Source organism: Gymnoscopelus microlampas (assembly GCF_963454915.1).
Source record: "Gymnoscopelus microlampas genome assembly, chromosome: 22".
In the NCBI taxonomy this organism is placed as follows: domain Eukaryota; kingdom Metazoa; phylum Chordata; class Actinopteri; order Myctophiformes; family Myctophidae; genus Gymnoscopelus; species Gymnoscopelus microlampas.
In genome coordinates this window covers 35,985,310-36,011,303 of record NC_139959.1, presented here as the reverse complement: position 1 = coordinate 36,011,303, position 25,994 = coordinate 35,985,310, and the positions used below count along the sequence as shown (strand labels likewise).

Below are 25,994 nucleotides of genomic sequence, written 5' to 3'. Positions count from 1 at the left end.
TAAGGTGTGTGTGTGTGTGTGTGTGTGTGTGTGTGTGTGTGTGTGTGTGTGTGTGTGTGTGTGTGTGTGTACACTGACTGATGTGCATGTTGTATCTCTCTCCACCTCCTCCCATATAGGTTCCGCTGTAGCTCCTGCTCCTGGGAATGGAACTCGGCGAAGGTGGTGGTCTTGTTTCGGTACCGGCTGGGCGGCGGGTTCAGCCGCGGGAAGGTGATCATGAGGCCCTTTGAGCAGGCGTGTCGACGCTGCCCTGACGGCGGCTTCGAACTCCCGGGATTTACGGACGAAGCCGTAGAAAACACCCTGAGCCACCTGTTTGGGAAGATACAGAAGAACTGTGAGGAAGAAGAAGAGGATGATGAAGATGACGATGACGACGAGGCCGACGACGACGACGATGATGATGATGATGATGATGATGATGGGTCAGTGTGTTCTGGGAAGGTCAGCACCAAACCTCACCAAGAGGCGTTTGAGGCCTGTCTGGCGGGCATCTGTTGTCAGAAAAACTAGACAAACACACACACACAATTACATCTAATTTGGTTCTCAATAGTAGTGGGTCCACTCCGGGGATCCCCACGGGCCCGTGAGGCCATTCCAAGGGGTCCCCAGCTAAAATCTGTTTACCCACTTTAACCTGCATACACCGGCTATTTGAAAATATATAATATATGCTTTGGCAAAAATCACAAATCAACACAAATCTTGAATGGGGGTTCCGATGGGAGTCAAATACATAATTAATTTGTGCGTTCTTGACAACGTGTGTGTGTGTGTGTGTGTGTGTGTGTGTGTGTGTGTGTGTGTGTGTGTGTGTGTGTGTGTGTGTGTGTGTGTGTGTGTGTGTGTGTGTGTGTGTGCGTGCGTGCGTGCGTGCGTGCGTGCGTGCGTGCGTGCGTGCGTGCGTGTGTGTGAATACATGCATAAATGTGGGTGTGTTGGGAAGATTGTTGGGCCCTGACCTAGTTTGTAGACGCTGGGCAACTTCAAATAAAAGAATAAATATATAAATTAATTTACTTGGGGTCAGGTATGAACAATTGCCCGGAATTCCATTTGTACTGTAGGCTCTGTGTATGTGGGCTGTTAGATATTGGATTAAATGCTTTTTTTGGCATTATTGATACTTTTACTTAAGTAAAACGGAGTACTTTTTCCACCCCTGACACTGAGTCTGAGTTACAACTATAGATGCTGTACTGCAGGGGTCTTCAACAGGGGGTCCGGGACCCCTAGGGGGTCCTCAGAATTACTACAGGGGGTCCACCAAATCTTTGTGTGATATGATTTTTTTTGTTTAACCACTTGAACCCTAGCATCCCTTTTCTGAGGAGAACTTTAGCCAAAAATAGTAGATCTACAAGCTCACAACGCCTCGCGCTGCGTTGTGAGCTTGTAGATCGGCTATTTTTGGCAAAGAGTTATAGGTATAGAGGGGAAAAAGAGCAGTTTATCAGATTTCTTTTTTTTTTTTTTTACAATATAGAGGGGGTCCCTGCTTTATCTCTCTCAGCTAGGAGGTCCTTGGCCAGAAAACGTTGAAGACCCCTGTGTACTGTACTGGTGGATTTGGCAGACTGGAAAGAGAAAGCAGAGTTCTTAGGTTTCGTTTTCCATATTAATGCTGATCATTGCCAGATAAGGGAGGATCATAAGTTAACCGTTAACTCACGGTGAGTGTTACCAGAGTGTTTACACAATGAGGCAACATTCGGAATAGACGCCTTTTCATTCCCTTGAAGACGATTTCCTCCCATATTTTTAACATCAAGGACAATTTTGAGCAGAGGTACTGTTTAGACTTAAGAAGTAGAACACTTTAAGACAGACGACTGAGCCACAGTCCAGCTGTCTACACACTACAGATGCTGACTTCAGGTTCCAGACAGGCCAATAATGATAATCATTCACTGGTCTCCACTCTCCCTGGTATTTTATCTCCAGTTTACCAGTACACTTACTGGCTCCTCCCACCAACCTGACATCATCAGGCCCTGTACAGAGAAAAGAGAGTAAACAGTAAAAAGGTGATATTACTTTTATTAGACATTCTTTGTTTGTTTTGCTTATTATGAATAATGATATCTGTTTACCTTTTGTGCTTTGTGTTTGTTTTGCCTGCAGAGCTGTGGAAAAATATCACAACATAAATGATCTTCAGTGTAACAGAGAACACTGATTGGTTGTAATCGTGGTTTATCTGTTAAAGTCCAGATGTTCAATGTTTCTGATGTTTGGCTGGTTTTAACATTCACAGGATGCGTATAAGTAACTGTGTGATTTATATCAAAACATGTACAAAATGAAAGTAAAATATTTTGTGCAGATGAAAACTTTTTTATTAAGACTATTAAGACTTTAAAAAAATGTTTTTAAAAAAACAGCAGATCTACTAGCTCACAGTGTGTACTTCGTAACGCGCTTTGAGCTTGTAGATCGGCTATTTTTGAACAGAAAAAGTATAAAATAGGGTTAAAGTAAGATTAGAGGAACAGTACAAGAACAAGAATGACGGCTTTATTATGACAAAGTCATAATAAAGCCGCATGCGGCAGGCTTTTTTTGCCCCAATCTTTAGACCTGATTACTTGTTTTTTGGATTGCTTGTTTCTCTCGCCAAACCTGGCAACATAGCGTCTCGGATTAATGCTCTAATGTTTTTTATATAAGTGGTGGCAACATCACACGGGTCTTCCCAACAATAGCTAAGATTGAAGTCAGTGTGAACATGGCCAAATAATAACTTAATAGCCAAACTAGGTCTAATGAAGCACGCTAGCATTTAGGCTAACCCTCCGGCCTGAGGCTATCTCCCTTTCTCTCTCTCTGCTGCAAAGAAGGAGAGGCGGGTGCTGCAAAGCGCCGTCTCCGGGTGCTGCAAAGCGCCGTCTCCCCATTGGCTTTGTTACCCCCCCAATGACAAATAGGTGTCAAAGGAGGAGAGGCAGGTGCTTCAAAGTACCGTCTCCCCATTGGCGTGAAGTGTGAAGGACAGCCAGGACAGCCAATGACACTTAGGTGTCACTAAATGTCACTCGGGTGTCGACACTTTGTCACTCGGGTGTCGACTAGGACTAGTACTGTTTATAGAGCCGCGCTGCTTTCAGCATGCGGCTAAAAACTACTTCTGATAACATTTCAGGTGAGAAATGGACCATGCAGTTCCTCAAAGAGTGTGTGTGTGTGTGTGTGTGTGTGTGTGTGTGTGTGTGTGTGTGTGTGTGTGTGTGTGTGTGTGTGTGTGTGTGTGTGTGTGTGTGTGTGTGTGTGTGTGTGTGTTATAATTAAATACCAGTAGTATGAGGATCAACTTGTGAATGTGATGCAGGTTGTGGTTGAGTTGTTACTGGATCTGGTTCAGCTGGAGTAGAAAGACCTAAAAAATAAATAATGACCAGAAAACTGTTACATTATAATACTGGCATTGGCCGTTGTAATGTAATATTTATAATACTGGCATATATCTGCATTGTCACACATAATATAAAATAAAACAGTTAGTATAAATAATAAATGATTAATTCACCCAGAGCAGCAGTGGAAGGATAAACTGTGGATGGAGGTTGAGTTGTATCTGAGGACTCATCCAACACCATGACTCCTATAAGATTATAATACAGAAGAATCTTACCATAAGATTAATAAAGTATACTATTACCATAAGATTATAATAAAGCATACTATTACCATAAGATTATAATACAGAAGAATCTTACCATAAGATTATAATACAGAAGAATCTTACCATAAGATTAATAAAGCATAATATTACCATAAGATTATAATACAGCAGAATCATAAGTATTATAATACAGCAGAATCATAAGATTATAATACAACAAAATCATACCATAAGTGTACATTTTCATTTCACAATGAAGTATAAATTCTATTCCTGAACTGGAATTAAATGTTGATCTAATGCAGTTGTTCTTGAACCGACAACATGATGCTGTTGCTTAAAGTTTGACACAGTGCAAATGTCAGTGAATTGTTGAACTCATGTCGTTGGAAAAGATGAAGTAATCATTCAATATATATATATATATATATATATATATATATATATATATATATATATATATATATATATATATATATATATATATATTAGGGCTGGGACTCGATTAAAAACCTTAACCCTAACCCTAACCCTAACCCTGACCTGAGAACAGTGAGAAATTTTGTTTTCAAATGGATTTTGGTAAACGTCTTTAAGTACATGTACTCAAGTACTGTACTTAAGTACAATTTTGAGGTATTTTTTTTTACTTTACTCAAGTATTTCCAATTTCTAATACTTTTACTTCTACTCCACTACATCTCAGAGTCAAATATTACACTTATACTCTGCTACAATTATTTGAAAACTTTAGTTACTAGTTACTTTGTAGATTTTGATTATTATTACAAAACATACAGTAACCACTTCAGCCCTATATCGGCCATTAGAAAATAGCCGATCTGCATGCATTGTGAGCTTATAGATCTGCTATTTTCAAAAGATTTGAGTACTTTAACTGTTGGTACTTTAAATACATTTTGATACTTTTATACTTTTACTCAAGTACATTTTGAATCCCGGACTTTTAATTGTAACATAGTATTTCTACATTGCAGGTAGAGTGTGTTGTAACTGTTATTTTATCGTCGTTTAATTAATTAATAAAAAGAATCCACGCATGTGACCCGAACCGCATCGGTTCGGGTCACAATATATACATATATATATATATATTGTATATATTTATTTATTTATATATATATATATATATATATATATATATATATATATATATATATATATATATATATATATATATATATATATATATATATATACACAGTATGAATACATATTTGTGGTTATACCGGTTGAGTTGCTGTTTCAAATTAAAATCCCGCCAGTATTAAAATAAAATCATGTCTTAATTGAAACAGGTGACATTATCACAGCAGACCAAAAGCACAGACAGACAGACGGACGGACGGACGGACGGACGGACGGACGGACGGACGGACGGACGGACGGACGGACGGACGGACGGACGGACGTCTAAGACAGACAGACAGTGTTACCTGAACAGATCACCTCCATTCTGCCAGTGGAATTATCAGACTCCATTGTTCCACAGTCCCTCAGTGAAGACTCAGAACCAACACAGGAAGATGTAATCTTCCATACAGGTGAACTAAACCAAAACCACAAATACGAAAAACCAGCTATACGTTTAATGTAAACAGCAGAGCCACAGTCCAGCTGTCTACACACTACAGATGCTGACTTCAGGTTCCAGTCATCAGCATCCACTGGTCTCCACTCTCCCTGGTGTTTCATCTCCAGTCTACCAGTACAGCTACTGGTTCCTCCCACCAACCTGACATCAGGCTCTGTACAGAGACAAGAGTTAGAGAGAAAAGGAATATTAGATAAGGGAGATTTTCTGGGGTATCGGTAAATGGCCTACCCTTATCAAACATACTGCAGATTCATAGAATACATATACATTTGTTAAAGTAAAATGGCTTAATTACCCACAGGAACAACACCAGAGGGAGCGCCTCGATCTAGTACCACCCAAATTTAACACAATCATGGGCAAAAAAATAATTTTACTACTCTGCCACCACAAGATGTCAGACGGGAACATCTCCATATTAATGGTCAAAAAACCTCCTAACTCCACTTGAGCTGTATTTGGGTAAAGTGATTATAATATAATAATAATATAATATAATGTATTTAATATAATAATAATAATAATAATCTTTATTTATAGAGCACCTTTCAGACATGAATGCAGTTCAAAGTCGTTTACATTCAAGTTAAAAACACAAGTTAAACAAAGCAATAAGTTAAAATCTAGTCACGAGAAAAATACAAACAGTCAAAAAAGTGTGTGTGGGGTGGGGAGGGGGGACAGTTAAAATGAGATCAGTTAAGGCACTGTGAAGGATATCCAAAAATAAAGAAGAATGGATGGAGGGATAGATATAGATATTATTATAATCTGGCGGTACTCGCCAGATTTGTGAGTCTGACCGGTCTTAGGTCACCGGATTTGACCCGGGGCGAGCGTGATTTGGGGCGAGCGTTCTTGTATTCACACACCCCCACACCCCCACGCACTCAAATCATGATGACATTTAAGAAGACAGATAGATATACACTAGGGGAGACTGGGGTCAAAAGTAACAGGGGGCAAACGTAACACACTCAATAATTCTAATTAGAAATAAGCTAGAGGGGTGAGACTTCTTGTGCACATGCTCAGTAGGGTCCTCTCTCTGCCTAGCCTCGTTCCCAGCCTGGGAGTCCTGAGTGGACAGTGGACCCTATCAGGTCTGTAACTCTGAAAGTGTACTCATGGAACCAAATGGACCCTTAAGGGTCCATTTGGTTCCATTTGTACACTCTCAAAGTTCTTGCCGATAGTGATACTGAATCAGTATCACTATCGGCAAGAACTAAAATGCTGGTATCAGTATTACTGATACCAGCATTTTAAGCAGTATCGCCAGATTTTCCGTTATTGGTATGTATCGGTATCGGAACAACAACTACAAGCAGTGAAATATTGGACTGTGTGACTGTGGAACAGTATCAATACAATAGGTAATAGTAGAATACACATACATATAATAAAATAGAATACGATAGGAAGACTGAATTTACACTGGGGGAAGTGCAAAAGTTAATAGAATACATAGCAAACAACTGCTCTACCAAGAAAATAAAAATAGCCTCACAAAGCAACAGGTGTGCTTCATGGTCCCTCATTTTTAGTGGTACTTTTTGTTTTCTTAACTGAAATGATAGGCAACATATGATATGAGATATGTTGCTGTGATCCATGTTTTTTTTTTATATATTTTTTTTATTAAACAGAGATGAAATGGCAGTAACCTCGCCTATGACCACTAGGCGGCGGCATTCATCTATGTTTAGCATGCTGTTGGTAAAGGTTTGTATAAATAATGGTATCTATACTTGTGTCACATCTTGGGTGTTTTCTTGTTTTACTTAGAGGAAACCCCTCAGTTCCAACCTCTCAACAGTATTCTGGTGAACAGGAACATCATAGAGGTTGAAACCATGACACATAAATATGTGAGTACATAAACATAAAGAGTGCTGAGCCTAATTTATTAGATATTTAAGCAACACTATGTAACTTTTTTTAAATTAATAAAATGTAATTTTGTCCAATCTTTATGGTAGAGTATGTTAATACAATATAACGTATACAATTGGGGTGGTTGTATTTTGTCTCCCTGCTCTTCTATTGAGACATTTAAATCGTGTCAAAGGTCACGTCTCACCTAGACACAGGATATGACTCGAAGTTTAACCTGATGGTCAAGATTAAATGTATCCCCTGAGCAAGGAAGCAGGCTCTATTTTGCTCAATGGTAAGAATGTCAGCACTTGCGAATCAAATCCGGGGTAGAAGAGGTTGGTTGTACATGTAATTTTCAATTTTGTCTTAAAGATTTCATGTTATTTTGAAGTTTTGCCACAAAATTATTTTTGGAAAATGTTTTTGAGAATTTGGGGGAAATAAAGCTTTAATAAGTTAAGTTCCCTATTGTAATTGAAAAAGATACAATAATTAATGAGGTTTCTCAGATCAAGGATCATAGCCTGGCCTTTAGGATCCTTCAGTGGTTCACAAACCTTTTAGCTCAAGACCCAATGCCTGTGACCCAAACTAGTGAAAATAGCATATCTACAAGCACGCGTGGCTTCAGCTTGCATACTACTTCTTAAACGGTTTTCTGTATTTATTTATGAAAATGTTTTTATTTTTTTATTTTATTCATTTAAATCGCCAACTTTTTAAAAATGTTGGAAAGATTTGTGATTTTTTGCTGTTTAAACTTTTTTTTTAATCTTTTGAATTAATATATATATATATATTTAAATGTAAGAAACAAAAAATAGGTCATAAATAGGACCCATAAAAATGTATCCGTGACCCAGACATGGGTCCCGAGCCACTGTTTGGTCAACAGTGGTGGTCGGTCATAACAGCTGAAACCTAAACCTGTGATTGTGGTTGTTAACTACAGGGGTCCTACGGCACTCCAAACATGGCCCGGGTCGGGGGTCCCAAGTCACCATGGAGAGAGAGTTAAGTCGCCATGGAGAGAAAGAGTTGAGACTGGCTGGCTTTATGAATGCTCTCTTTGTGTGCTCTGGTTCCCAGATACAGACCAAGACCCTCCTCTTTCATCAGTGTGTGAAATGAAGACCACTCGTATCAGCTGGCCCCACATTAGGCCTGCTTAGGATGCCATTAACCACTTAAACCTTATATGCCTGATTGACTGGAGTCCCCCAGGGGTCTAAACTAGGGCCCCTCCTTTTTTACACTCTAAATATCTTTGCTAAAATAGCCGATCATACCGGATAGATCTATTTTCACCGTAGGTCTGCATAGTTCACCCCAGAATAGAGACACTATGGGTTCAAGCAGTGGTGGAAAAAGTACTCACATGTTTTACTTAAGCAAAAGTATTCAATACCTTATTGTAGAAATAGTCTGTTACAAGTAGGCTACAAGTTCGGTGTCAAAATGTACTTGAGTAGGCCTAAAAGTACAAAAGTATTGGCATCAAAATATACTTAGTACCAAAAGTAAAAGTACTCATTGTGCAGAATGTCTCGTTTCACAAGTTATCATGTCTAAAAATATATATATATAAATAAATAAATAGCCGATCTACAAGCCCACAATGCGTCCCATTGCGAAGCGTTGTGAGCTTGTAGATAACCACTTAAACCTTATATACTTAATTGGAGTCCCCCAGGGGTCTTTACTGCGTCCCAACCTCTTTCCCCTCTTAGTCCATGAGCCAGAGCCCCAAAATTGAGCAATGATTATCGAAAGAGTGGGCAAAACCAAACCTATATTAAATTGTTCATAGGGTCAATACGAGTAAATAAATATATGATAACCTTTCCACAGGAGTAGCTTTTTCATGGTTATCACACATTTTGTTATTTTCCCCATACGTACATGACAGGTGAAAAAATTAAAACATTTAAGAGTTATCATAATGAAACTTCCTGAGGTGATTACTTACATGAAGACAATGATTTATCGTATTCCAAGTTTTCTGAAATCGTATATTTAAATATGCAAATTAGGCATTAGGAAAATATGCCCACATTTGCATACCTTTCCTGAATCAACATTGGAACATTGGACAAAGCCAGAGTCAACATACTTATTTCATTTTGTTAAGATGTTGGAGTCAAAGGTTTTTAACGATGGAATATTCAATATCTGGCTCAATTTTGGGGCTCAGGCTCATGGACTAAATGCCTAATTTGCATATTTAAATATACAATTTCAGAAAACTTGTAATACGATAAATCATTGTCTTCATGTAAGTAATCAACTCAGGAAGTTTCATTATGATAACTCTTTTTTAATTTTTTTTAATTTTTTCACCTGTCATGTACGTATGGGGAAAATAACAAAATGTGTGATAACCATGAAAAAGCTACTCCTGTGGAGAGGTTATCATATATTTATCTACTCGTAATGACCCTATGAACAATTTAATATAGGTTTGGTTTTGCCCACTCTTTCGATAATGAAATCTTGTCTGGCTCAAAGACTATCTACACTAAATATCTTTGCTGAGAATAGCCATGTTCACCCAAGAATAGGGACACTATATGGTTCAAGTGGCTAAAAATAACTTCAGACAGTCACACTGCTACTGCATTGTTTTTTTCTACTTTTCTTTATGTCAATGGTTCTCAACCTGTGGGTCGGGACCCCCAGATTTTGGGGGGTCCCCAGATGACAGTGAAGCGACAATTTAAGGACTTTGAAGACCTTTTTAATACCTAAAAAATAAAGAAAATAAATAAGACCATTACTGCATCAAAAGTAAATAACAAACTATACTATAAAAACTGGTCAAAAATTGGCCAAAGTGTTTAATAATATAAGAAAGAGGCAAACATTGTGAAAACAGTCGATCTACAAGCTCACAACGCCTCACGTTGTCAGCTTGTAGATCTGCTATTTTCACAATGTTTATCTGAAGTTAGTCAAACTAAACGTAATGCCTCAACTCCTACAATTCCTGTGCTTGTCAGGGTGGGAGGTCCCCAGTTCAAATATGATTATTTTGAACTGTGACAAGTTATCTTTCCACCATTATGTGGGTGTTTGTCAACTGATTGACAGTGTACACTCACCAGCATACCATTTGATTACATCAGCCTCCCACGCACGCACGCACACACACACACACACACACACACACACACACACACACACACACACACACACACACACACACACACACACACACACACACACACACACACACACACACACACACACACACACACCACAGTCACAAGTCACATGGAGGACTGATAATGATGATAGGTGACTAATTTAACTGGGATAAAAGTTGTTTTAAAAAAGGTTTCTGTGTGATGCAGAATGTAGGCCACTGGCCTACATTCATGACTCATCATTATTAGTTATTATCCTTAGCAGTTGGTGGAGGAAACAAGGCTATTGGTAAATAGTAATACTTTGAATTACTAGTTGTAATAATAATAATGATAATACATTTGAATGAATTATCATGCAGGTAATCTTATGGGTGACTCATTCCACGTAATTGCATGGTTGGGTGTGACATCATCCACATCATCATGTTCTAATTAGAACAATGAATGCAGAAACATATGGTCCCCCCCCCCCCCCCCCAGTGGCTGAACAGTTATGATACAAGGAAAAAAAAGAAGGAAAAAAAAACAAACCAAAAACCTCTGATTATAGTGTAGTCTGCTAAATGTTAGTAATTACTACTGAAAGCACTCATCTAGAATATCTGCCTATGAGGTAGCTGAGATAGACTGTATTCAGACAAACTCATACACATCTGAATCATCCAGCACGTTTGCCAGTTTGTTTGCTGAATGTGAAATCCAGTGGTGTAAAGTAACTAAGTACATGTACTCAAGAACTGTACTTAATTACAATTTTGAGTATATATTTTTTACTTTACTGAATTTCCAATTTTCAATAATTTTACTTCTACTCCACCACATCTCAGAGGCAAATATTGTACTTTTACTCCACTACAATTATTTGACAACTTCAGTTAAGAGTTACTTTAGATTTTGATTATTAATACAAAACAAACAACAGCTTCTGCCCTACAGTATACAGTATACTGTAGGCCTAAAATAGCCAATCTACAAGACCTGTAGACCTTGTAGATCTGCTATTTTCAAAAGATTTTTTTTTTAAACATTTTATACATTGGACAACTTGTGAAAGGGAACCTTCCACATAATGAGTAATATAGAGTACCTTTAATTTTGGTATTTTAAGTACATTTTGATGCCAATACTTTTGTACGTTCACTTTCACTAAAGTACATTTGTAATACATTCAGAGTATTTCTATATTGTGCTATTGATACTTTTACTTAAGTAAAGAATGTGAGTATCTCTTCCAGCAGCACTGCTAAAATCTCAACTAAATGAGCCCTAGACGACCCACCCCCATGTTTGTTATGCCCATCTAGCCATGGTTCACATGACAATCGTCTGTAACAAGCGTCATGGCGCAACTTGTTCCTGGTTTTAACACTTTCTCTATTTACAACCCGTACATCTACATTAACTTTCAAATTTCAAATATAAAGTGCTGACCCCACGGCCACGGATGTTACGAGTTAAAACGTTTACGTTTAAGTACCCGTATCTTCCGTGTTGTTCAATAAAAAATGTTTTCTTGTAGATGTATAATGTATCAGCGTGCAATACACCTCCCAACCGATAAGGTCGCGTAGTTGAAAGCATATGAAGGACATTTTGAGAAAATGGCCACCAATCAAATTAAAAGGCTTTTTGAACAATACCGCAGATGCAGGTACGTAGACCCAAGCGTTTCGACTTGTTACATCCATTCCATGGCCATGGGGTCAGCACTTTATATTTGAAATGTGAACGTTTATGTAGATGAACACGTTGTAAATGGAGAAAGTGCCAAAATCAGGAACAAGTTGCGCCATGACTGTCGTGATATGACAGTCATATGTTTCAGGGCTAGCCCTTATCGACCGTCGGTAAATTATTAGTCTCGCGTGGCCAGACTGTTTACTGTTGCTATAATCTATAACATACGGTCTAAATGTTTCCGGTCTATATAGCATTCCGAGATTGTGGAATAGTTGTCTGGCTATGCTAGACAGACTAGTAAATGATTGAACCAATAGAAACGCACCGGTCAGCGCAGCTGCAACTACTGCGTGCTGACGTCATAGACTTGTCCCTGCTATAACAGTACGCTGTGACACAGTGTTGCGACTTTCTCTCTACCTCTGATCCACTGCATTGTTACATTGTAGCCTACTGTCTGTCTACTGTCTGTCTAGTGTCTACTGCCTGCAACAACAACATCCTAACATGGGCAACTGTCAAGTAGGTTCACAAATTATTCTACCTTTTTAGTTTTACGCAACTAAACGTAGCCTTGGATCAGGACGATCATAGATGTATTTGATCGAGTCTGACTTTCGTATGATCTACGAAAGTCAGACTCTATTAAATACATGTGTCCAGGTCCTGATCCTAAGGCCATACTAAACGCATGTTTGCTGTAAAAAAAAAAAAGTCGACATACAGGCCGAGGATCACATTCTCCTCTCGCTTCTTATCTTGCATCTATTTATAAAACAGTTCGCAGCCCTTGATTTATTAATAGTGGTAGAAAGCGGTTATGCAGATGACCATAGGGTTGGTTAAATATAGGAATGAACCGAATTATCGATTTGCTGTAGGTCTGATAGTCTTTATATCGAGCCCAAATCGCTTTGACTATTGTGAAAATGTATTAGCTAGCCTAGGTTTACACTACAGTGATTTGGAGTTTACAGTAGGGCCTGCTTTTTGGTCTCTTTAAACATGTCGCCATTCATTAGATGATGTGACACAGTGACTAAACGTTAGTAACGGTGTAATAACGCGAGGACACGGCCATGCTGGGCCACTCCTCTGCGGAATTCATCTTAGCTCCGTCAGATCTGTCTGTGTGTGTGTGTGTGTGTGTGTGTGTGTGTGTGTGTGTGTGTGTGTGTGTGTGTGTGTGTGTGTGTGTGTGGATGAATGAGCACTGGGCAGAGAGAGGGTGGTGTGTCCCATGGGCAGTGGTGGAAAAAAGTACTCACATTTTTTACTTAAGTAAAAGTATCAATACTGCAACGTAGAAGCTTACTCCGTTACAAGTAAAAAAAAAAAAAAGTCCGGCGTGCGTGCAAAAAGTAGAAAGTGCTCATTATGCAGAATGTCCTATTTAACAAGTTTTCAAATGTGTAAAATGTCGAAAAATCTTTTGAAAATAGCAGATCAACAAGCTCACAATGAGTCCCATGGGCCCGTATGGATGAGGGGGGTCGGTGTTCTGTCCCCATTCAGATAATTCACAAGGCCTCAGTCAGTGCACCAACCCCACATAACTTTTTTTTAGTTCAGTTGTTCTCAATAGTGGGGCCCGGGGACCCCCAGGGGTCCTTAATGAGGACAGCAAAAATGAGTTCACCCAAAAAAGGACTTATTTTCTATCAATTGCACACCCCATGAAGCCTTGAATTTATTGATTTGTTTTAGTTTTTGTCACATTCCGAATCCTAAGCCAGTAATGTGATTACCGGTGGGAAGTTGCTAATGTATCCGGTAGGAGACTCAAAGTAGACTCTTTGAGTCTCCTACCGGAAATACACACCCGGTCATCAAATTATTGGCTTAGGAATGCAACAAAAACAAAAATAAAAATCCATGAATTCAAGGCTTCACAGGGTGTGTAATTGATAGAAAATAAGTAATTTTTTGCTACTACTCCTTAATTCAATACGGCAGTTTTGATTGAAAGAAACCAGTGATTCACAATCACATCCTTTAATGCAGGGGTCTTAAACCGGGGGTCCGGGACCCCTAGGGGGTCCTCAGAGCTACTACAGGGGGTCTGCCAAATCTTTGTGTGATATGATTTTTTTTTTACCTTAACCACTTGAACCCTAGCATCCCTATTCTGAGGAGAGCTTTAGCCGAAAATAGCTTGTAGATCTGCTATTTTTTGTAAAGAGGTGTAAATTGAAGACCCCTGCCTGCTTTAATGGATGGATGTGTCAGGTCATTCCACATTTTAGTGGCAGAGTGTAGTAGAATGACAACTTTCCCATGTCTGTTCTATATTTGGGTGGTATAGCCTATGGTCGCTCCCTCCAATGTTGTGGCTGTGAGTGTCACTCACTTTGGAGAGGTAGATAAGTTTGATCACTATAATACACTGGCTACTTAAAGACGCGCTGTGAGCTTGTAGATCTGCTATTTCCAAAAATCCTGTATGGGGGACCCTCTGGGGTCCGCGGCCAAAAACATTTAAATGTGTGGGTTCTCCTTGAGTTGAAAATGTTTGAGAGAAGCACTGAGCTCATTCACAAGGCCTCCCCATCAAACTTTGTTTAGTTAAGACAGCTGGCCCTGAATTCCACAGTCTGTGTGTGCATTCTATTACTGAATCCACCACCCCTCCCCCATGGTGCACCAGTGCTAGTCCAACTTCATTACATAATCCTCCCCTGAACCGGCCTAATCTACACATTGATGAATTTTGTAACACAACCTTACACTACACTACTACACTACTCCAAGTCCGTAGCCTACAAATGGAACCGCAAGGGGTCCACGGGTTCATTTGGTTACATTTGTACACTCTCTGAGTTACAAATGTATAATTTAACACTGAGGATTTTACTGTTTATAACAAGGGTTCCCGAACTTTTCAGGTTGTGATCCCGCCCCCAAAATGTCAAGCACTTGGAATTGTAGGAGTTGAGGCATTACATTTAGTTTGATTCGGTTCCACAGATAAATATTGTGAAAATAGACAAACTACAAGCTCACATGTAACGCCTTGGCGTTTAGATTCTGTGTGTGAGCTTGTAGATCGGGTATTTTCACAATTTCTTAGGTAATATTTGACAATTTGGCCAATTTTTGTCATTTGTTATAGTATAATTTGTTGGTTACTTTTGACGCAGTATTGGTCATATTTATTTTATAATTTTTTATATTTTAGCGGTATTAAAAAGGTCTTAAAAGTCCTTAAATCGTCACTTTATAAATGTGCAGATACCCTGTATACACTTATACTGTATGTTGGTTTGTTAACTGTTTAAGTAAATCATCTGGGGACCCCCCAAAATCACAACCCCCAGTTTGGGAACCATTGGTGTATAATAGGCCTATAATGTCAGTGAAGACTTCAAACCTCCCAAAACAAACTGAATCGACTACTTCTCGGACTGGGGCCCATGACCCACCTCTCTCCCACTCATTTTGCCAGCCTAGGTAGAATACAGGGTTAAACAGCAAAAAATGAGATTGGTCTTCAAAATTGTAAATGCAAATTTGCCTGAAATGCCCCCTATATACCCGCATATCTGACTTAATACCTCCGAAAAGTTAGCGACATCCACAGTCACAATACTAGAGGGAGCGTTAACAACGATCTGGTACCACCCACCCATAAAACAAACATGGGCAAATTCTCCTTCTACAGCACTGCCACCCAGGTTTGGAATAGTCTGACCCCATCCCTCAAAAAGTGCAGTTCGCTGGGCTCATTTAAAACAGCCCTGAAAATTCACCTTTCAGGAGACAAAAAAAAGAGGTAGCACATATAGTATAGTAGTGTTATTATTGCTTTGACTCTCATCCCCCCCCATTGTTTGTAAATATAGTGTTATTTCTTTCCTGTATTTTTGTGATGATAATATGAATATTGAACTGTTGGTGCCACTATATATGTCTATGAACTGAATACCAAGGACCTCAATGGAAACAAGACCGCAAGGACTTTTTTGAACGGACCTTTTAGACAAAGTATTTTAAATGTAACTGTGCTGTTTTACATTTTTTTGCCAAATAAAATATTCAATCAATCAATACCAGGAAGTATGTGCTACGGTAAGTATGGATGCTATATCAAAGTGTGTGATCCTTCAGTCTTGGAAGTGTTGCAGTTGTGTAATAACAATGTGTTTTTTTAATCATCATAGCCCACCATTGTCCCCTATGAGGACTTCGATGTCATGGCTGACGTCAAGGCCATCAAGAAAGCCTGCAAAGGATTTGGTGAGTTCAGATATAGTTCAGTGTTTCACTTCCTATTTTTTTTAATTGCCAAAGAAATCTAGAAATGACACAGATGCATTCCCGGTCTTAATGAGTTAAACACTGACATTGCACAAACAAGCATGCTGCATAGACATATAATGATGTATAATATGGTGGATAAATACATCATGTTGCATTTTCAGGAACTGATGAGAAGGCCATCATTGAGATCCTGGCCAATCGCAGCTCATACCAACGTCAGATAATCAAGCAGGCCTACGTTGACAAGTACGATGATGTGAGTGACTTTCAGGAATGCCTAATTTATATACTAACTCATTTATATACTAACTAATGTATACACTAAACTAAGATTTAACTAAAGGCTACCTTGTGTCTTAACCTTTTCCAAAAGAAACATTTTAAAACTAGTATTCAACTCAAACCTCTTAAAGGGATAATTCACCCCCAAAATGACTTTTTTCCCCTATCAATTAGTCACCCCATGAATATTTGTTAGTTTTGGTCACATTCCTAAGTTAATATTTTGATGACCGGCTCCGGCAGGAGACACAACAAGTCTCCTTTGTGTAAGGAGACACAAAGAGTCTCCTTTGTATCTCCTACCGGAACCGCTGCCTACCGGTCCACTGGTCATCAAATTATTGGCTTAGGAATGCGACAAAAATATGCATGAATTCAAGTGTCCATGGGGTGTCTAATCAATAGGAAAAAAAAAAACATCCCTTTAAGCCTTATTTTACTTCATCATATGAGATATGACGGTGTCACATCGTGAAAATAGACGATCTACAAGCTCACAACGCGTCGCATTGCGATGAATTGTGAACTTGTAGATAGGTTTTGTTTACAATTGTGTGTCTGCTTGCAACGTTCACTTATAATGAATTCCATGCCCAAAACAGGGACCCCAGGGTTTAACGGGGTTAATAAATTACAGTACTTGAACTCAACACCTCCCCCTTCCTTTCTCTTGATCTCTCTGTGTCTGCTTTTCACACGCATGGCTTTTCTCGTCCACTTGTCTCTCTTTCTTTCTGCCTGCCCTTGTCTCTTTTTCCCCCTCTCTGTCTCTTATCTCACTTCGCCTGTTCATCAGGAGCTGGTGGACAAGCTGAAGAGTGAACTGTCCGGGAACTTCGAGAACGCCATCGTGGCCATGTTGGACCCGCCCGTGATCTACGCCGTGAAGGAGCTGAGGAAGGCCATGAAGGGAGCGGGAACCGACGAAGACGTGCTGGTGGAGATCCTGTGCACGGCCACCAACGCTGTGAGTAACAAATCTGATCGATTGATTGAATACTTTATTACAGTTGGTTTTCAACCAGTGGTCCGGGGACCACCGGTGGTCCTTTTAGGGGGTTCCAGGGGGTCCCCAGCAAAAGGTGTTCATATATTTCCACCCCTTTATCCATATTGTATAAGTTGGCTATTCAAAAATAGCAGATCTACAAGCTCACACCGCGTCACTTCGTGCCGCGCTGCGAGCTTGTAGAGCTGCTATTTTTGAACATTTTCAAAAAATCTTGAAATGTTTTTGTAGAATTTTACATTTTTTCACACAAATCTTCTCTTCTGGGGGTCCCTGACACAAAACATTTTCAGATGGGGGTCCGCGGCCAAATGTATATCAATTTAGGGGTCCTTGGCATGAAAAAGGTGCTGCTTTATTAGTCAGAAATGTAAACAGCACATGGTACAGTCAGTGATCTAACGTTCTCATGGACAGAAAACACTCCACGGTGTTTATGTTGGAAGCGCCTCCCGGAAGTCTCACAAGACGAGATCTCACCCGTGACGTCATCCACGTCACTTTGCAAACACTACACTACTTACAAAAACATTGTGGAGGATTTTCTGTCCATAACTACTAGTTAGATCTCACCAAAAAAAAAAGAAAAAGCTATTAAAATACGCCACCTAGTGCAAGTCCCATAGGCCCAGGTTTTTAGCTGCGGTCTGCTCGGGATGGAGTTATGCATTTTTTCTACTGTACCACTAAATATAACATCATATAGAAGGTAAGAAAAACGCCGGGCGGAATTCTCCTTTAAGGCTAAAAGGATAACACAAAAAAGTCCTGGGGACTTGTTTCCATTGTGGTCCTTTATGTATTCTATTCAATGTATCAACATAGCATAAACCACTAACAGAATAATACATGTTATCAACAAATACAAAACACTATTATGTACAAAGTAGAAAAAGGAAAAACGGCGGCAGTGAATCCTCCGCCTCCTTTTTATGGGAATTTACATTGACCTCCCCTTGTGGTCTCCTGATAGAAGATTTTTCAGGAGAATTTTTAAAGAAATGTTTGTTCTAAATTTCAATCAACTGCTCATTGTTTTCATGTATTGATGTTTAGAACATATTTTTTTAAAGGAATGAAATAATAACTGTTGGTTTTTGCCTTTTACAACAGGACATTGCCATGTTCAAGGAGTGCTACTCTCAGGGTAAGCAAATGACATTAAGCAAATTAGTTGTGTTTTAGGGGGGAAAAAACATTCATCCTTCAAAATCTTCCTAAGAGGAATATCAGATTTGGCACAAAACTCTTCTGAAGGCTGTTTGCTAAAATGTTCACATGCTCATTATTACACAATGTCATTGATTTCACTTCCTTGTATTGTTATGACTCCTGGAGGAAAGTGGGAGGAGTTAGTGAGTCACTTTTGGCCCCCATACACATGGTCCTGCATTGTTCCTGTCACCACTGGCTGTCTGATAGCCGTGTGATGTAAACGTCCCGTTTGTTTAGCCACGACGACTTCCTACTCACCGTCATCCCATTGTTTACTGCTGATTGTACTGATAAATATACTTCTTTGGAAAAGCTCAACGACTAATGTCATGTAGCCTAACACTGCACAGTAACCTTTATATAGGCCAAGTACATCTATTAATGTTTGTGTCTTAAACCATTTAGACCTGAGGCCGATTCTAAAAAACGGCTTTGAAACAGTTTTCAGAAAAACTTAAAATTTGTATTAAAAAATACAAAATAATGTTGCTATATATAGCAAAGTCCAAGGCAAGGGTTCCCAAACTTTTCAGGCCGCTACCACAAGCCGAACTACAAGCTCACAATGCCTCGCACGGCGAGGCATTGTGAGCTTGTAGATTGGCTATTTTCACAATATTTGCCTCTTTCTTACATAATATTTGACAATTTGGCCAATTTGGTATCAAAAAGGTCTTAAAAGTCCTTAAATATTAACTTTGAAAATGCGCAGATACCCTGTACACAATTATACTGTACGTTGGTTTGTTTACTGTTCAGTGAGAAAACGATGTTGCACATTAAGCTAGCTATCTGGGGACCCCCCCAAAATTATTTGAGGACCCTCCAAAAACATAATAAATACATGGTATACTTTGCCAGCATTGTATATAGACGATCAATATTTAAGTATGGCTACGCCAGCGCACAGAAATATCATTGTGTTATCTTGTGATTCTGTCACTTCAAGATTGTATACATTTGTAGAGTCTGTTAAAATGGTACTATGGGGGATGCCTGCTGGCCTAACGGTCCAGGTGCTTGCAATATAGGCTGGTAATCCAGTCTGACAGCGCGTTGCGGGTTCGACTCCCGATTTCGACGACCTTTGCTGCGTGTCACCCCCCATCTCTCTCCCCATTTCCTATCAGCTTACATTCCTCTCAATAAAGGTAGAAAAAAACCCAAAGAATATCTTAAAAAATTAGAATAGCACTGACGATTTTAACTGTGTAGCGTTGAGCTTGCTGTATTTTGATGGGGAGACAGGAGCCAGGCTGGGAGGCTCCATGTTTAGATGGTGATTCATTACTAGATAGGATTTCACGTCTTTATTTTCCTGGAGTTTTTACATTATGTTTTTGTTATGTCTTGCTTTTTAGTGCACGGACGTGACCTTGAGGAAGACATCGAAGGAGACACGAGTGGAGATGTCAGAAACCTGCTCATGGCCCTTTTAGAGGTAAATGGCCTCGGCCGTTGTTCTATTCCCGGCAATCTGTCATGCAATGTAACTCAATTCCAGCCTTTGGACTGAAATCAAGAACGCACTCCCTGGCCTTCGACTCGCCTGCGCGCGCAGTCACACACACACACACACACACACACACACACACACACACACACACACACACACACACACACACACACACACACACACACACACACACACACACACACACACACACACACACACACACACACAACTGGCTGGCTACACAACTGGCTGCGTTCCAGACTCCCTTTCATTAGTCAAATGCACTGTTTACTAGATGCTTTGCAGATATAAATCATTATATTATAAAACATACATTAACCACTTCAGCCCTATTTCATACATAGCCTATTTGAAAATAGACGATCTACAAGCTTACAACGTGTCGCATCGCGACGCGTTGTAAGCTTGTAGATCTGCTATTTTCAAACATTTTAGTACTTTTACTTTTGGTACTTTTTGTATATTTCGATGCCAATACTTTTGTACTTTTACTCAACACACACACACACACACACACACACACACACACACACACACACACACACACACACACACACACACACACACACACACACACTCTCTCACTCTCACTCTCACACTCACACTCACACTCACACTCACACTCACACTCACACTCACACTCACACTCACACTCACACTCACACACATGCACGCACCCACACACACATAAATTGGCTGCGTTCCAGACTCCCTTTCATTAGTGAAATGGCTGGCCGATACTGTTGCCTGAAGCCAGACAGAGGGGCCTCACATCGCCTCACATCCACTCTCTCACGTGTCTAGGGTACCAGAGATGAAAGCTACGATGTGGACGAGGAACTGGCCGAAGCAGATGCTACTGCTCTAATTGAGGTAATATATTTATAAAATACAACCCTTACTGACTGAGTTTGATCAATATTTATAGCTTCTTACTGTTACATCACGTTCAACCATAACATGTTTGTGTATCACCTACTGCAGGTTCTCTTTTGGTTTACCATATATCCATGGACAATTTCCAATTAAATTAAATTCTTAACAGAAACTGCTTGTATTTTTTACTGTAGGCTGGAGAAGGATGTTTTGGAACAGATGAGAATACGTTCAGCTACATTCTGGCCAACAGGAACTATCTGCAACTGCAGTGCACCTTCAAGATATATGAGCAGGTACATAAGTGTGGAGCCATACGGGTGCATTTCGCCTTTCCGACATGTCGCCTTTCCGACGTTAACGAACCCTATACCTAACCCTAACCCTAACCCTAACCGCACGCGGAAGCCACTAGTCGGAGTGGCGAGATGTCGGAATGGAAGGAGCACCCCGAGCCATACAGTAGCAACTATGTTGCTTCTTGAGTTGACATGGCTACATTTTGGATTGATATGCAAATAATGTTTGGATTTCAACTATGTTGTTTTTTCTTTTCTTTTTTTTTTTGCAGCTCTCTCAAACTGAAATCCTAGATGCGCTTGAGAGTGAGACTTCTGGGACACTGAAAAAATGCTACATTGCTATTGGTATGTATTCATTATAAAGTATCTGAATAGGGCGCTCGGGGGTGGCGCAGTGGTAAAGTCCCTGCCAGGTTGCGGGCTCGAATCCACCGTGGTGCAATCTGGCTTTGTCTGGCCAACACAATTGGCCTGTGTTCGGGGGAGGGAAGCCAGGCGGGGGAGGGTGATATTGGTCATTGCACTCCTACGGGCTGGGGGGGCACCCAGCGGGGAGTGTTGGGCGGGAGGAGTAGGACGGACGCTCTACGTCTTCCCGGTGGGGGCTCCTCACTGGTCAGTAGGATGTGTGTGGGGAGGAATTAATTGGCATGACGCCAAAATTGGGTTTGAGAAAAATGAGGTATTGGCACTCTGAATTTAGAATAAAAAAAAACAAAAAAACAATTGACTTTGCTGTATATAATATATATTTATTTTGGGGAGAGCAGAGGCTGACTGGCAAGAAATCTCACGGAAGCCCGTTCTTCTTTCTTTGCCACAGTGAGAGTTGCCAAGAACCCCCAGCTGTACTTTGCCAGACGTCTGCACGATGCCATGGACGGAGCGGGCACCGACGAGGACACCATGATCCGGATCATCGTGTGCCGCTCTGAGGTACGGTCATACTTACTAGCTGCACTTTAACGATTATGAATTATTTATCAATTATTTCTATTTATTCCTAGACCAGTGGTTCTCAAACCTTTTAATTTCAAGGACCCTCATAATCCTGAGAGTGTACAATTGGAACCAAATGGACCCTACAGGTCCATTTGGTTCCATTTGTACACTCTCAGAGTTACACACCTGTAAGGGTCCATTTGGAACCCCCTCAAGGACCCCTGAGGGTCCCTTGACCACACTGTGAGAACCACTGTCCTAGATTGTTTTTAAATTACACACTGGTATCGGATCAGTACTCGGTATCGACCAATATGCAAGTTATGGGTTATCGGTATCGGTATGGGTACATCTCTAGGTAAAGAAACAGAAGGTATTTAATTTGAGGCATCCTATACTGTGTAAGCTTGATGAATAATGCCAGGACTACACATTCATGTTTATCGTTTCGTTTTCTCCAACAACAGTACGATCTGGAGACCATCAAAGACCTGTACTTGGACAAGTACGATGTGTCTCTGAAGGACGCCATCAGGGACGAGTGCAGCGGGGACTTCAAGCGTCTCCTCCTGGCCATCTGCCACTGAGAGCCAGGAAGAGGAAGAGGAGGAGGAGGAGGAGGACGGGGAGGTGGTGACAGGGAGGAGAGTGAGACAGCAGAAGGAGGGCCTACATTTGGACCGAGGGGTGCTGCTGCTGCTTCCCTCTCGGGGCAAACTAACTCTAATTATTCTCGGTCCGACTTGTTGACAACTTACTGTTGGGTTGGAGCGCGGGAAGGGTTGAGGCCGTAGATACAAGTCCAACATACTGTAGTTATGCTGCGTTCACACAGAGATACAAAAGATACAAAGATACAGAGCTTACACAGCATATTTGTTGCTTTGTATCTTTGTAGCTATAAAGTTGAAAGCAGCTCAACCTTTTTTGTAGCTCTGTGGCATGTTTCAGATTTTTGTAGCAGCTACAAACGTCGGCTGTGTCTTTGTATCTTCATGTCGCTGGCTTCCATTGAAAAAATAATGGCAGCCTGTATCTTTATAACCTTGCATCACCAGACTACCAGGAAAGCCTGGTATTTATTAATAAATGGCCCTTGTGATCCGGTCTAGGCCACGCCTACTGAAAACCCTATGGTTCCAGGTGTGGTGGGTTCCGGTTTTTCGGGCGCCGCTTGGTTTTGGTTCCCCCTGTTAGCATTTAAATGCTAAATCGGGTATAAATCGTGTTTAGTCTCGCCAGTCGCTACGAGTTGGAATAAAGGATGGCTATACCAAACAAACTATTCCTATAAGCTAAACTACGCCGCATCAAGGGTTTTATTGGGTAGGCCCTAAAATTATGATGCCCTTGATCGCGGGGAATTATTTTAGGTGGTACCGTCACGTTAGGTTCCGGCCGTGTGGGTTCCGGCCACCTGATGACGCGACTGATGACGCACTCCCGACCGGATCAGAAACCCGAAAATGGTATTGATCCCAGGCTATCTGGCAGACACAAAGATACACAGCATATTTGTCACACTGTCGCTTTGTATCTGTGTTGCTCAACACGGTCATTGACGTCATCAAGCGTGCGTCTCGTCGAGCTACAGTTGTAGTTTTATCTTTGTTTCTGGAAGTTGAACCCAGCTCAACTTCAATTTGTAACTTTGTATCTTTTTTAACAGCTACAAATGTCGCTGGCTTCCATTGAAAAAGAATGGCAGCCTGTATCTTTGTATCTGTCAGTGTGAATGCAGCATTAGTCTCTGTCAGTAACATTGTCATGTATGAGGCGTATTATAGCAGCGCTTGTTTTATAGGTATGGGGTACAGTATGTTTACAGTAGTTGGTCACAGTTGCGCATTAAAATGGGCTACCCCATTTCTTACTGAGTTTTTAGCTATAACTTTTAACCACTTTAGTTTGCCAAGTACTACAGATTTACAGGACTGACATTAACGCAGACACAACAAGTACATACTGACAGTAGACACACAGTTTAAAGGGCAACAGGATGGCTTTAACAAAATGTTTTAGGATCATAAGCGACATACTAAGGCATCATACCAGAATATACACATCCGCTGGCTGTTGTTGAAGTTATGTACCCATTTTGTTAACAAGTTTTCTGATTGTACCACCTTTCTTGGTAGCCTCCTGTAGTCACACTGACCCAGTTAAATTGAGGGGGTGGGATCAACTATTTAGTTCAGAAATTAGTAGCATAATCTGTCTGATTGAATACATGCTGCTGTGGCTAGATTATGTCAGTATGTGAAGTTTATGTATAGGGAAGGCCATAATCTGCTGGAAAGCATAACATCAATGTACTGTATGTTGAACCAAGACTAGACATGTGGGTACTGTATATTGAAAAGGGACATGGTTTTGAGACAGGGGAAATTCTGTCAGCTAAAATTAGTGTTATAAATTAATTTGTCAGGGTCAGTAGCCTATCTCCCACCCTCTATGCTCCAACCTCTGTGACTGACTTATTTTTAACCTTTAATGTGACATAAAATGCAATAGCTCCTACTGGCTTGAAAGTATTTATTGCACGTGGAGAAAGCTGAAAGTCTGTTATGTGACGGAATGCCACTTGGTACAGTATTATTGAAGATGGGAAATGTAATGTTGTTTTGAAGGTTTCTTTTGTATTTTAATCACAACCGCCTCTCCATAAGAAGACCATATTGTTGTGTTTGTGACTTATCTAAAGAATCTCTTGTTATTGACTTGATGTTAGAATCAAACCATCCTGTCCTGCAAAGACAAAAGACATGCCTTGACAAATCCACATGCACCTCACTTGTCCACTATGTTATATTTTTGTACTTAAAGACTAACAAAGTATTGACTATATCATTTTGTTTGGATTATTTTCAGTGGTGGAAAAAGTACTCAAATGTAAAAGTATCAATACTGCAATGTAAAAGTACTCTGTTACAAGTAAAAGTCCGGAACTTTAAATTTACTTGAGTAAAAGTATTGGTATAAAAATGTACTAAAAGTACCAAAAGTAAAAGTACTAAAATGCTTGAAAATTGCAGATCTACAAGCTCACAACGCCATCGCAATGCGACGCGTTGTGAGCTTGTAGATCGGCTATTTTCAAATAGCCTAAAATAGGGCTAAAGTGGTTAATGTATGTTTTATAATGTAATAATCTGCAAAGTAACTAAAGTTATCAAATAATTGTAGTGGAGTATAAAGTACACTATTTGCCTTTGAGATGTATACTGGAGTAGAAGTAAAAGTACTGAAAATTGGAAATACTCCAGTAAAGTAAAAAATCCTCAAAATTGTTCTTAAGTACAGTACTTAAGTAAATGTACTTAGTTACTTTCCACCACTGATTTATTTTATATTTGTTAGCAGTACAGAGAACCAGCCTGTTGATATTTAAAGTGCAGTTATATATATATTTAGCACAAAGATCTGTTCCTGTGACTAACAGCCCCTTGTGTGTATGTGTGTCCCCAATATGGCAGCTGTGTTTTAACATGCTACAAATATCCCCCCATTGTAAACATTTGTAACAGGCTGGCCAACTGAAATTAACTCCATTTAAGAGTAATTAATAGCAGCAACAACTGGGATATCAGTCAGTTTGGCCTTTTTAGAATTAAAGCATTGGGACCAACATTTGCCTCAGTCAGTATAGCCAAAGAACTGTGTTGAATGCAAATA

At 40.0% G+C, this 25,994-nt stretch overlaps 1 protein-coding gene across 3 annotated transcripts; it reads left to right on the top strand.

The window, feature by feature from the left end:
- Positions 1–12,287: 12,287 nt before the first annotated feature.
- On the top strand, positions 12,288–25,994 carry LOC311039294 (annexin A13-like). Of its 3 annotated transcripts, none has more exons than XM_084049055.1 (12): positions 12,288–12,478; positions 16,010–16,024; positions 16,117–16,192; positions 16,378–16,472; positions 17,298–17,465; positions 18,621–18,654; positions 20,084–20,163; positions 21,004–21,072; positions 21,270–21,371; positions 21,647–21,722; positions 22,201–22,313; positions 22,787–25,994. In XM_084049055.1, the coding sequence occupies exons 1-12, from the start codon at positions 12,464–12,466 to the stop codon at positions 22,904–22,906; spliced, it is 963 nt and encodes a 320-aa protein (XP_083905181.1). In that variant the 5' UTR covers positions 12,288–12,463; the 3' UTR covers positions 22,907–25,994. The 3 variants fall into 3 exon arrangements, with proteins under 3 accessions (XP_083905181.1, XP_083905180.1, XP_083905182.1); XM_084049054.1 differs by having other exon boundaries at positions 17,295–17,465; XM_084049056.1 differs by lacking the exon at positions 16,010–16,024 and having other exon boundaries at positions 17,295–17,465.